This window comes from Eretmochelys imbricata, chromosome 5 (assembly GCF_965152235.1).
Source record: "Eretmochelys imbricata isolate rEreImb1 chromosome 5, rEreImb1.hap1, whole genome shotgun sequence".
Classification (NCBI taxonomy): domain Eukaryota; kingdom Metazoa; phylum Chordata; order Testudines; family Cheloniidae; genus Eretmochelys; species Eretmochelys imbricata.
In genome coordinates, this window is record NC_135576.1 from 72,236,307 (window position 1) to 72,250,776 (window position 14,470).

General features: G+C 35.5%; 1 protein-coding gene across 6 annotated transcripts in view; it reads left to right on the plus strand.

The window, feature by feature from the left end:
* YTHDC2 (YTH N6-methyladenosine RNA binding protein C2) overlaps positions 1-14,470 on the plus strand; it is an 89,498-nt gene that overhangs the window by 12,995 nt on the left and 62,033 nt on the right. For all 6 annotated transcript variants that reach the window (XR_013346177.1, XM_077817322.1, XM_077817323.1 and 3 more), the window contains exons 7-16: positions 454-610; positions 1,233-1,340; positions 2,567-2,715; positions 4,433-4,568; positions 5,035-5,161; positions 7,203-7,268; positions 13,069-13,247; positions 13,681-13,777; positions 13,874-13,961; positions 14,049-14,129. Coding sequence is in view for 5 of the 6 variants with exons in the window: in XM_077817322.1 (XP_077673448.1) it covers positions 454-610; positions 1,233-1,340; positions 2,567-2,715; positions 4,433-4,568; positions 5,035-5,161; positions 7,203-7,268; positions 13,069-13,247; positions 13,681-13,777; positions 13,874-13,961; positions 14,049-14,129 (1,188 nt within the window). In the remaining variant the exon portion in view is untranslated. The remainder of the gene's footprint in view (positions 1-453; positions 611-1,232; positions 1,341-2,566; positions 2,716-4,432; positions 4,569-5,034; positions 5,162-7,202; positions 7,269-13,068; positions 13,248-13,680; positions 13,778-13,873; positions 13,962-14,048; positions 14,130-14,470) is intronic.

The following is a 14,470-nucleotide window of genomic DNA, read 5'->3' on the forward strand; positions in this document are numbered from 1 at the left end:
GCTACCTGTGACTAAATTATCCTTCATGGAGGATTGTGTGATTATTTTTTTTTTTTTTGGCTCTTATGGTAAATGCTAATCAACGCAGAAAAGTTATTTATAAAAATTAAATTGTGGGGATCCAGTGATAATCAGATTTGTTCGGTTATTGAGTAAGGAGATTGTCTTGTAACTGCCAGTCTGAAAACCCAACCGAGGATCTAAAAATCTAGCAGTATTTTGTGGATCATGCATCATCTTTAATAATAAGATTCAGTAGGCAAATTCTGCTCTGAGATACTTGTGCAAAATCCCTCCTCTACCGTTTTTTACTTTATGATATAAAGATGTATTTCCTTTGACAAATACTTGTGTAGCTTATTGGCCAACTATACAGGTTAGCAATGGGTACAGTTTTCTCAAAAATTTTGATCCTGGATCTGGGATGTTTGTCCTTTTTTCTGCTTGTTATAGGATGAAGTACATGAGAGGGATCGATTCAGTGACTTCTTGCTAACAAAGTTAAGAGACATATTGCAAAAACAGACAACTTTGAAACTGATTCTTTCTAGTGCTGCTCTGGATGTGAATCTCTTTATCAGATATTTTGGAAGCTGCCCAGTGATACACAGTAAGTCAAGTGATAGCATATGCACAAATACTAAATCTGACTAATTTTAAGATCAGTTATTTCATAACTAAAATTTATCTATCTCATTAAAACATAACAAAATATTTGAATAAGGGTTTGTTAAACCTATGACACTTAAGCAAATCAAAGTTGAAATTGTGTGCTGACACACACGCCTTAGTTTGCTGGATTTGAAACATTTCTGTCACCATTCCGGATTAGTGCATTATTTTTACAGAGTAGTTTTATATTTTTTTGGTCCTTTTGAGGTAAAGGAATAAAGTGGGGTATAAAGACAAGAGAACGAGTTCAGCTTGATGCAGAGAAAATTAGAAGTGCTAATAACTTTGAGCATGTAATTCCCAGCTGATATTTTCATCTTTCTTGTAAAATGCTCCTCTGCCTTGACTCCAGTATTGTTAATACAAGGAACCCCTACCAAAGTTTATAATATTCTTCCAATAAAAAGTTATTATTGAATCTTTAAAATAGCCCTTAGAAATTTGTTGAAATCATTTTCTTCTCCATACCAAGGCATATGTATTGGTTCCCACATGTAAGGATAACTAACTGAGGCAAGGAAAATCTAAAAATACTGAATATTAATTATTTGTATTTTCAGTTCAAGGAAGACCATATGAAGTTAAGGAGATGTTTCTGGAAGATATCTTACGAAGTACAGGATATACAAATAAAGAGATGGTAAAATACAAAAAAGAAAAACAGCGAGGTTGGTACACTTATTTTGAGGTGGGGAAAAGAAACCGCAGTAGTCACTGTTTTCTAGTAGTAAAATATGACCAACATTTTTGTTCAGAAATATATTTTTGTTCAAAATATTGAATAATAAACGTCAGTGGATCAAAGCAAGCATTTTTTGGCCCTAAATGTTTTACTTCTTTGTGGTATGTTTTGTAAAAATCTTGAAATAACACTTAATTTCCTGCTGTTTACTTTTTTACGTTTTTTTTGTTCTCCACTTGGTAAATTTTTTTTATTTTTTTTACTGTTTCTAAAGCACAATCCTGCATAATTCATTTGTTTACTTCTAGCTGTGTGCAAGCATCATAATATCAAGAGGTACTGTATATGCTCACCTCTGGGAATAGAATGTAATTGTGTCCACACAGCACAATGTCTGCAGTGCACAGAAATAGTGACTATTGATGTAAAGGAGTTTTGTTTATCTTTCCAACTGGTGTATATTTAAGAGAAATAGAATCTAGAAAAACTCACAAATATTAACCAGTTTAAAGAAGACTATGGTGTGGCTATTAGACATACATGTCCCTTTTAAAAAAACCAAAAAACCCCCCAACCTATACATTGTATGACCAATTAACAAACTACCTGTTAAAACTTAACATTAACATGAGGCATCATCATACAGTGTACATCATTCATGTTGCTCACTTTGATATAGAAATGATAAATCACTGTTGACCTAGTAAAGCTTTTATATTTCTGAGAAATATGTATAATGACAAGTTACGGCCTCCATTATTATGTTTGTCTAAGAGCTATTTAATTCCTGTTGCTTGATCGTTTCAAAAGTTTTCTGCTTGAAGAAAAGTAAGAAATTTTGTGTCCATTCCTGTAGCAATTCCTTACTTGGAACTCCTCTACCGTTACAGTCAACAGTATTTTGTCCTGATCATTTCAGGATTGAGCTGTCTGTATATTTTGGCTTTATTCCTTGCTCTTAAAGCAAAGGTTTACAATAATGAAACTTTGGAAGATCTATGCTAGTTACTAGAAACTGCCCCTGGATTTGAGCCAGCATTCTAACCAAAGGATTGCATAGACAAATTCTTACAATGTATGCTTTTTGGAAAGTATTTATGCATGGTAATGTCCCAAATACAATTTTAAACTTAATTATCTTTCATAAATAAAAGTGGGTATTAGATAATATGTTTGCTTATTAGTGCTTTACAAAAATTATAAATATTTTAGAAGAGAAACAGCAAACCACCCTGACAGAATGGTATTCTGCTCAAGACAACACTAGCAAACCAGAATCTCAAAGACAGAGATCTGTACCAAGTGTGGCTGAAGAGTATGACTTGTTGGATGATGGTGGTGACACAGTGTTCAGTCAACTGGTATGCTTTTCTTTTTGTCAGAACTGAATTTTCAAATACACTGTATTTATATTAGTAGTCTGTGCTTTCTCCCCCACATATGTGGCTGTAACAGTTACATAAGACAATTTAATTTTAACAAACAAATTATGGATAGATCCTATACACCTGTGAAAAAGTTGTGTGTTCTGCTTGAATGTTGTTAACACTAGTATTTTAAATGGAAGACTTTTTAATCCCTTAATGGCAGGAGTGAGTGAATATCTCTCAGAAGATCTCACATTACTAAGAACAATTAATTAATGTTAAAATATTATTATGGTCACAAAAGTCTTCTTTAAGTCATATTTTCTTGCTTTAGTGACAAAACAGTTATACTGCATATACTTGTGTGTAGTGACCCATCCTTTTCATAATTCAAGTTTAACTGGCAGTACTGGAAAAATCATCTTTTTGTTGTAAACTAAGCGAAGTTCATATGGAAGTCATAGAGACAATAAATGGGTCTGTAGGGACCATTTACAGTTAATCTTTAATGTATAACACTCTTAAGTAATGTTATTACTTAAGAACATTAGCTATTTATCTAAATGTCTGACAGAATATACTTGATGAAAAATGCAATAAAAAGTTCAGATTTAAGGCTCTCCTGACAAATTTATTCAAGTACTGATTAAAGGTATTTTTGATTAAAACTTTGTACCTGCCACCCAATTATCATCTTTGCTTAATATATAGGGTTTGTTATGTAGAAAGTTGGGATTACTTATAATGGCATGTCCTTTAACCATAGCATTTTATTAGCTAAACCATATTATAGAAGTCTTATACTTGTATATATTTAAAAATAAGGGACTGTTCTTTTGTAAGCAGTAGTAGGAAGGGAATAAATGACACACTCACTTGTAGTAATTGCCTGCAGTCACCTCTATCTTTACAACCTTCTTTGCAGTTCCAAATTAGTTTAATTTGGATGGCGTTGTTTGTAGTCTGTTCTTAACTGTTGTGTGTCTCAGTCTTGAGTGATAATGTGAAAATGAATCCTGGTCTCCATTATTATATGGGTATTCATCTGAGAAACTTCCACCTCCCTGAAAGAGTTTGTGACAAAATTTTCTGTATGTGATATAGGAAAGGACTAAATCAAGTATACGCTACAAGTACATGTGTACATATAAGATGATAAATTGTATAAATCTGCGTGTTTAGAGACAGTGATGTTTACAGTTTTGTATTTAATAAGTCTAGAAAATGAGTTTATAGTGAAATTGTTGATACAGAGGTTTTTTAGAGGGGCACAAATGATTTTAAATGAAAAGCTTTTATTTCAGTTGCTGCTTAGAATATTTTCTTCTAGTGAAAATGATTAGTGAAAATGACTTAACTGTATATTAAATCCTTATAATGCATTAGATCTTATCCTATTTTAAAAACGTATTTTGTTTTTGTTTAGATAAAGTGTCCAGATTTACCATTCTTGTCCTTTTTAATAATAATTTAGTTTGAGGACATGTGACTTTTATATGCCACAATTCCAGTCATTATGAAAGCTGGAAACCTGTTTTCCTGTGATAATGTACTGGATTGGCGTAGTATCACATTATTAAAATAGTGAAGGGTGGGTGAGTCGGAGGATGTGTGAGAGTGGGTGTGCAAAGAATGTAAAACATTAGATTAGCAACTGCTTTAGAGAAGATTCAAATACTTTTTGTTTTTCAAGTCTATTATCTTTTTTCAGACTGAAAAAGATGTGAATTGCCTTGAACCATGGTTAATAAAAGAAATGGATTCTTGTCTCTCCGATATATGGTTGCATAAAGATGTTGATGCCTTTGCTCAGGTGTTTCACCTTATCTTAACTGAAAATGTCAGTGGTAGGTTTCTCTTATTTTAGTAAACTTGTTTTTCTTACTGGGCTGTGCAGCTTCCTACATAGACTTTACCAAAAAAAAAAAAAAAGAAATGAGTTAAAAGTGCTGTGAATTCTACATCACTTTTACTTTCTCAATTTTTGTTTAATTTTACATTAAAATACCTCTTTGAGAATTGACTTAAGATTTGTACGATTAATGGATTGTGTCCTTATTGATTATTACCACAGTATTCTTGAAGTGTACATATTATTTTTTATAGAATCATTTTGTGTAATACAATGTTAAGTTCATGAGGATTGACAATGGAAAAAATGAATCTTTTGGTCCTTCATCCAGAAACCAATTTTTCCGTAGGTGGATGGAGTATAGCAAGGCTGCTAAATATAATGTTTGGAGGAATCAGTAACATTGTTTGAAGAATTTCCTTTTTGCCCAAAACACTAATGTTCCGATTTTTCCTTATTAGTTGATTACAGACACAGTGAAACCAGTGCAACTGCACTAATGATTGCTTCAGGGAGAGGTTTCTTAAGTCAGGTAGAACAGCTGATTGGAATGGGAGCGAATGTCCACAGCAAATCATCCAATGGCTGGTAAAAAAACAATTGAATTCTTTCAAAATCTGATTTGTTTACGTTTTCTAAATATGCAAGTTTTCAGTTTACAGCCAGGAATAATTACATATTTAAGAACATAAGAATAGCCATACTGGGTCAGATCAAAGATCCATCCAGCCCAGTATCCTGTCTACCGACAGTGGCCAATGCCAGGTGCCCCAGAGGGAGGGAACCTAACAGGTAATGATCAAGTGATCTCTCTCCTGCCATCCATCTCCACCCTCTGACAAACATTCCTTACCCATCCTGGCTAATAACCATTAATGGACTTAACCTCCATGAATTTATCCAGTTCTCTTTTAAACCCTGTTATAGTCCTAGCTTTCACAACCTCCTCAGGCAAGGAGTTTCACAGGTTGACTGTGTGCTGAGTGAAGAAGACTGTGTGCTCTTTTATTTGTTTTAAACCTGCTACCCATTAATTTCATTTGGTGGCCCCTAGTTCTTATATTATTGGAACAAGTAAGTAACTTTTCCTGAACAAGTAAATAACTTACTAACCCAGGAACCTATCCTTGCAACAAAGCCCATTGCCAACTGTGTCCACATATCTATTCAGGGGACACCATCATAGGGCCTAATCACATCAGCCACACTGTCAGAGGCTCGTTCACCTGCACATCCACCAATGTGATATGTGCCAGCAATGCCCCTCTGCCATGTACATTGGTCAGACTGGACAGTCTCTACGTAAAAGAATAAATGGACACAAATCAGATGTCAAGAATTATAACATTCATAAACCAGTCAGAGAATGCTTCAATCTCTCTGGTCACGCAATTACAGACATGAAAGTTGCGATATTACAACAGAAAAACTTCAAAACCAGACTCCAGCGAGAGACTGCTGAATTGGAATTCATTTGCAAATTGGATACAATTAACTTAGGCTTGAATAGAGACTGGGAGTGGTTGATTTCCCCTTGTTTTTTTCCTACCCCCCCCCCCCACCTCCCCCCCCAGATGTTCTTGTTAAACCCTGGATCTGTGCTGGAAATGGCCCACCTTGATTATCATACACATTGTAAGGAGAGTGATCACTTTAGATAAGCTATTACCAACAGGAGAGTGGGTTTGTGTGGGGGGTGGGTGGGGAGAAAACCTGGATTTGTGCTGGAAATGGCCCAACTTGAATATCATACACATTGTAAGGAGAGTGATCACTTTATATAAGCTATTACCAGCAGGAGAATGGGGTGGGGGGAGAGAAAACCTTTTGTAGTGGTAAACACCCATTTTTTCATGTTTTGTGTGTATAAAAAGATCTTCTGTATTTTCCACAGTATGCATCCGATGAAGTGAGCTGTAGCTCACGAAAGCTTATGCTCAAATAAATTTGTTAGTCTCTAAGGCGTCCCAAGTACTCCTTTTCTTTTTGCGAATACAGACTAGCACGGCTGCTACTCTGAAACCCATTAATTCATTGTTCTCGTTATTAGAAAAGATCATTGTAATACAAAATGAAGTAGGAATTGATCTACCAGTGGATTTATATCAGGCAGATGCTAATATCAGAAGAATGCAAAAACAGATTTGATTTAGGGAGAGAACAGTAAAAATTGGCTTTATAAGGAGATAATGAACAAAGGAATTTTAAAAACCAAATCTTTGAGCATGTGAATCTTTGCCTACAGAGAATACTAGGTGTGCCATTTCAGAACACTTACATGTGCGGTACAGGTGATAGTGAGGGAAAAATACAAAGTGTGACTCAGTATTGCACATAGGCTTATGTTTTTCAACAGAAGAAGTGAAAAATTATTTTTTGCTATAGCTTGCTTGTACTTGCTCTTGTACAGAGCTGGCAAACTTACTTTGCGGGGATTTCTGTATACTGTATTATTTAGATATCATGTGATTTCAAGTGTGAAAACATATATCCAGTGGATACTACAGTGATGAGAGCATGACAAGTGCACAAGTGTTTAAAAAAGGGGTTCCTAGAATCTGTAGTTGACTGATATAAGGTATTTGTAGTTCTAAATGAGACCGTAAAGAACACTTTGTAACTATTGCAGGATGGCTTTGGATTGGGCTAAACATTTTGGACAGACTGAGATTGTAGATCTTCTGGAATCTTACAGGTAAGGTATTCCTGCTTTGCTGAAACATTTATTTAACATGTAAATGCCTATTACATTCATGCATAACTTTAATGGGTACAACAATGTTTAGTTCTCTAACTTCTAAAATCTGGCACAAAAAAGCCAATTTGCAGAACTAGGTATAATAAATCCAGAAGATATTCTTGCTTTTTAAAAAGTAAACCTCCTGTAACAAGACTAGGTGGTTTAAAAATGTATATCAAATGAGTTCTGTTTCATGGCCACTATAGCAGTCCTCACCAAGAAACCAAGAGCAGTTCAAACACTTGGATTGGGAGGCCTGGAACTGTAAGCCTTACTCACTCTTCGCTTTTCTGCTTGGACAGCATGTTACAGTTCTCCTACTTCTGTTCAAATCTCTTTTGCTTTCCCTTCCCTTCTACTTCTAGGTGGGGAAGTTTTTTAAATTTACTTTTGCCTCTTTGGTATAACTTTTGTCTTGATAAACTTTGTTAAAGCTTTGAAAACCTTAGGGACCACTCATTAAACGCTCCCTGTGCCCTTCAATGATGGAACAGCTGAAACAGCTCAGAAATATGTATCTTTACATCCTGCATGGCACCAGAGGGCCACCTTACAGAAAAATCTCTTCAGCAGTCACTATTTTCAAAGTCCAAAAAGACCAAGATTTGCAAAAATAGGTGTCTAAAGTTGAGCTCCTATGGCGATGTTTAGGCATCTTGGAAATTGGTCTGACTTTCAAAAGCACTGGGTATCCAGCAGCTCCCTTTTAAAGAGCTAGTGTTCCTTCAATTCTGAGAAACCTTTAGGGCTCCATAAAATTCTTAAGTGAAGTAAAAACTTTACGCTTTCTACTTGCTCTTCTACCAGCTCACTCATGAGACCGCTCACCGTCCCAATCAGATCATTACGGCCACAGTCAGGAAATATTCTTTCTCCAAGAATTATTTTGACGCTGTGCAAGAGAAAGAATTGCACTCTTAACATTTAACCTGTAAAAGAAAGACAAGAGGTGCATAAATACCCACCTTTTGTGTTTGAATAAAATGTTATGCCACTACTTGTTTGAGTAAGTTAATAAGGGCTTGGAGGGGAGAAAACAGATGAAGGGAAATGGTTCAATCACAAAATTAGGAAATTCCATAGGATTCAGGCTTAAAAAGCTTAGCATCCCTAAAATTAAAAAACGTATGAAAGAATTGGCATCATTGTCTGAAGACATGGTTATCTCTTCAGAAGAGGATAACTTTAAGATAGGAGGACCTCTGAGAAGATATCAAATCATCTTTCAGTTTTCCCCCATATCTTGCTTTGCCAAAGGGGACATAGCCTGGAGTGATGACCTCAGACCCACTAAGTCATGAAAAGTTTCATTCTTAAGAAAATCTCTGTACTTCTATTGTAGAAGCCCTAGAAGTCTGCGTTTTGCTTCAAAGTCTTTCTAAACTGATCTCTCTTAACATTTTATACTGTGCCCATCACTGTTACACTTGTGCATCTCACACTGTAACTAGTTGCCCGTTCTGGGTAAGTGGCTGTCTGTGGTTCAATAAATCAAAACCAATCATTTGCTTCTTCAAATTAATTAAAGCTAACTACTCATTGGAAAGTGGCAGAAAATGCTGAAATATCCAGGTATTCCTTGCCTATCTCATGTGAATATTTATACTCATCTGTTTAGTCTCTCTTTAAAACAGATGAGTAACCAGCCTTTTCATCCCAATACAGGTATTAATGGAAAGATTCCAAATACTTCAGCAGAAAATATTGGAATTGAAATGATAAAGTATTTCACCCTTTAATTCTTCATCCAGCCACTATAATCAGTTAGTCAATAAAAGCCCCGGATGATCCAAGAAAAGTGTTCTCACTTTAGGGGCTATAAAACCAATTCCTGCACTTGAAAGAATATGTGGGCTGCACTCTATACCTTTATAGTTCAGAACAGACGGGTGTAAGAGCAATTGTAGACCTTGAATCCCTGAAAAAAGTAAAATCCCACTGGGATCAACCTTTGTTATGATGTCTCCAGGAGATTTCCTAACACCTGTAGATCTTGGAGACGTACCTTCCCATTCTGTTTTAGCAGTGCCAACATCCCTCTCTCCAATTTGTCTGTGAAAATCATCCTATATTTACACCCTTTCATTTTGATCTGTCAGTTCTAAAAATCTTTACTACATAGTCAGTCTCCTAGGATTTCGGGTAGAAAAATCGTTAAGGATTACTACTTTGTTTAAATTCATGTAAACCGTTAACATGTTGTTATTGACATATCTTTGAAAAACTTCTGGTGAGTGAATAATTGTGACTTACAGTCCCTTATCAAAGCTCTTGGATGTGTCTTTGGTCTCTGTAAAGAGGTAATCTACCCATCATTGAGGACTGAGTTTGATGTTAATTATAGAAAGGAAATAAGCAGGTAATTTTTTTTTCCATTGGGCCCTCATAAGTCTTCACACAGCACCTCTTGAGATCCAGCTGGGTTTTATACACCATTCCCACTGCCTATTCCATAATAATCTGATTCAAGATATGTCCAGCAAGTATTTTTTTGATGCATCCTTTATGACTAGTAACAATTTTATAAAAGAAAAATGGAGAAAATGATTAATGGGAGTCAAGTACTTCTTAAAAATAACTTGATGGCATATAAGGTACTTTCTTGTAAGAGAATTGCTTCTGGAATGGGATTCTTTATATAAGCCCTCAAACCATGTTTTCTGATCTGTGTAATTTCACTGTCCACTCTTTTTTTTTAAAATTGCCAGTCTCCTTGCCTTAGACTAGACTAATGAGGATGTTCCAGGTCAATACTGAAATATATTGGTAGTGCTATGTGGGAAGGTTTGTATTGAAACTGCCTGTATTATGTTTTGCTCCAGCCAGTGTGCTTATTTTTGTGAGCAACAAAATTCACATACAAAGTAAAAGGTAAGTTACATAATAGGCTTCCAAATACATTTTAAGTTGATTTTAAGGTAACAACACTATTTTGTCTTGTCTAAGTGTGGAGGTTTTTTTTGGTTTTGTTTTTTTTTTAATTTTTAGAACTACAATATATGGTCTTAGAGTCCTAAAATTCCAACTGCTGGGATTTTCCTGCCTGGCAGGGCAAATTAAATTAAGTGAGTTCTTCTATAGAAAACCCTTCCTCCTTGCCTTTCTGCAGGAGGAGCAAAATGTTGAGGCTCAAGAATCATAGTAATTTCTAATGCGTTTGAATGCCATTGTAATAAGTTTTACTGTTCATTCTCCAAAGATACATTGAGGGAAGATCCACAGTATTTTTTGTGGCCAGAAAAATGTGAAAGGTAGTTGTGTTGCAGATGTTTTGTTGAAGGAGTTTCAAGATTTTGTAGAAGTGTGCGGGGGCAGGCCGGGCGGGCGGGGTCAGGGAGAACCATAAAGTGGTCTCAATATATCATTCCTGGTGTTGGAAAAAAGTGCTTTCTAAATTGCTTTTTAGTATGTTAAAGGATGGGGAGAGAGTCAGGAAAGGGATTGCAATGAAATAGAAAACAAAACGGGTTTAGGCCCCATTTGTGGGGAATTACTAAGCTATAAACCTATTACAATATTAAAGAGGATTTTGGTGTTAAAATACCAAAAATAAACCAAACCTGCACCAAAACATCCAGCATTTAAATAGTAAATGATCAGTTAAATAGCAAACAGAACTAATACTTAGCTGTATCTTTATTTTATGTTAATATTTTGACACAGGTGTCTTTCTGTCTGCCAAATGCATTAATGGTATATGAGTGGAAAAACTTCACCTGTACAAAAGCTTCAGGTCTTAAACAGAAAATCACCACACAACTGACTAACATCTATTGGTATTAATGATTTTCATGCAAATTGTCACTATGAGCAGAGCAGTTACCAAACAACTTACCAACTAGTAACGATGGTATTTTAAAAACTCCAAATAGACATTGCTATTACCATGCCTTTGAATTAAATTAATATTCAGTGTCATTAAAACAATTCTTGAGCGATTATCAAGGATAATCAGAAGATACTTGTAAGGAGGAGAAATATTGAGTCTTAGATGAATTATAAAACAAATCAAGTTGAGCAAAATGAAGGGAGAAAAGATATTTACAGATATCTGTTCAGTGCATTTCACTTGCACTTTGGCAATATCATTCCTGGCCTGGCCAAGTTGAGCAAATGTAAAGTATTCCTAAATCACACAAGATAGTCTATTACAAGAATAATTTGGGTACATATGTTGGTTTTTCATGCTTAAATGTTTTCTATAAATATTTTTTGTTTGAATGTGCTTTAGCGTTGGTATCAACAAAAATTAAATATATCTTACTTGAGAATAGGAGGACATTTTTAAGACTTTGTCAACACAGCTTTTAATAATACAACCTATCGTGGAAAATGATCCCCCACTCTCACAAGCCTTGGGAGGCAGGCCAATCCTCACTTACAGACAGCCCCCCAACCTGAAGCAAATACTTACCAGCAACTGCACACCATGCTACAGAAACACTAACGCAGGAACCAATCCCTGTAACAAACCCCGTTGCCTTCTCTGTCCCCTTATCTACTCTAGTGACACCATCATAGGACCTAACCACACGAGCCACACCATCAGAGGCTCATTCACTTGCACATCTACTAATGTGGTATATGCCATCATGTGCCAGCAGTGCCCCTCTGCCGTGTACATTGGCCAAACCGGACAGTCTCTATGTAAAAGGATAAATCGACAAATCAGACATCAGGAATGGTAACATACAAAAGCCAGTAGGAGAACACTTCAGTCTTCCTGGACACTCAATAATAGATTTTAAAGTAGCCATTCTTCAACAAAAAAACTTCAAAAACAGACTTCAGTGAGAAACTGCTGAGCTACAATTCATTTGCAAACTTAACACCATTAATTTGGGCTTGAATAGGGACTGGGAGTGGCTGGCTCACTACAAAAGCAATTTTCCATCTCTTGGTATTGACACCTGCTCATCAATTATTGGGAGTGGACTACATCCACCCTGACTAAATTGGCCTTCAGTATTGGTTCTCCGCTTGTAAGGTAACTCCCTTCTCTTCATGTGCCAATATATATTTATGCCTGTATCTGTATTTTCACTCCATGCATCTGAAAAAGTTGTTTTTTTTTTTTTACCCACGAAAGCTTATGCCCAAATAAATCTGTTAGTCTTTAAGGTGTCACCGGACTCCTCGTTGTTTTTGGCTTAGCATGATATTATGTATTGACAAGTAATATACGCATATATAATATAGACACTGGAACATTCAAGAGTAATAGTTTGGATCATAGAAGCTTTTTGTTTATCATGATAAAAGCCTTATTGGTTTTAGATCATTTTACTACTGCTAAAACAGTAACTGTTAAACTGATTTACCACCTACTCAAAAAACTGCAGCTATGTGTTTGTTTAGCTGGGTATAGCTACATGTTGATGGGGAAAAAATGCATTTTTCTAGCTACTGTTTTCCTTTTAAAAGATAAATTGGGTGCCTGGTTATACTTTCACTGTTTTTTAATGCTCTGATTAAACAAAGTGTTTCAGCTCATTGAGCATGTTAAGTACTGAGTGGTACTGGCACATAAATCACTAAAGTCAGTGAATATAATTCGCTGTTAATATTCTGTTATTACCTACACCATCTTAAATATTTCAGTATGAAATAAGAACTGGATATCTTGGTAGTTCTGATCTTATTTCGAATTCATGGCTACAGGGAAGCCTAGTAGTCTGATGCACACTTCCACTCTTGTTTCATGAGGATAAGCTTATTTTATGTGACTCTGTGTGTGTGTGTGTGTATGTTTCAGTGCTTCATTAGAGTTTGGAAACCTGGATGAAAGTTCTCTAGTGCAGGCAAATGGTGGTGATCTTAGTGCAGAAGACAGAGAACTATTGAAAGCTTATCATCACAGTTTTGATGATGAAAAAGTGGATCTGGATCTGATTATGCACCTACTTTACAATATCTGTCATAGTTGTGATGCTGGTAAGCACGTATTAAATTTTTTTATTTTAATAAGTTACTGTGGATACAGCTTGTTTCAGATGTATTAGTGATTGCACTTGTCTTCGTGAATAGTAATAACTTAATACACTGACAAAGAGTCCTGTGAAACCTTATAGACTAACAGACGTATTGGAGCATGAGCTTTCGTGGGTGAATACCCACTTCAGGCGAGGTATTCACCCACGAAAGCTCATGCTCCAATACGTCTGTTAGTCTATCCTAAGGTGCCACAGGACTCTTTGCCACTTTTACAGATCCAGACTAATACAGCTACCCCTCTGAAGCTTAATACACTGAAGTACTGCATGCAAATCCTTCGTGTGTTTACAAATACATGTTACTGGAGCATGTTTTTCTGTGATTTAAAATGAGTTTCCTATGTAACTTCTGTATTCTTCATTTTTTTTAAAAGGAGCAGTTTTAATTTTTCTTCCTGGATATGATGAGATAGTTGGCTTGAGGGATCGCATTCTGTTTGATGACAAGAGGTTTGCTGATAATGCTCACAGGTAAATTCTTTAGTCTCTGTTGCTGATTTTAATGCTTCTTAGTCTCACCCAAAAAAAAAAATTTTTTTTTTAATTTCACTTCTGTTTTGCCGTTAGATATCAGGTTTTTATGCTGCATTCAAATATGCAAACATCAGATCAGAAGAAGGTGCTAAAAACTCCACCTCCGGGCATTCGCAAAATAGCAAGTATCAAATTACTTTTTTCAGCTGTTCTCTTTGATTCATGTCTTCACTTCTACAGTTACTATAAAAGAACTTTATTGTTGCAGATTCTTTCTACTAATATTGCAGAAACCAGCATCACAGTCAATGATGTTGTCTTTGTTATTGACTCTGGCAAGATGAAAGAGGTATGGCTGTATAAATTTTGGGTTAATATTGCTGAAAGAAATAGTGGAGAGAAGTGTGCAGTGGTACATATTTTAAGTAAAAATGTTAACAGTAGCGGAAGGAAAATGGTATTAGCAGGATTATTCCTGGCACATGTTATCAAATACATTTCATGTAACTGAACTTATTGATTCTTGAATGCATATCTTTTGACAACTGAAAGAATGTTATAAATGTTTAGTATGATTGTATTTTGCACTCAAATACCAAGTTTAGGAAAATATGGTAATAATTTACAAATGTGGCAAAGAAGAAATAAAATTTTAATCAAGTACAACAACAAGAGATGTTTATGCTTAGC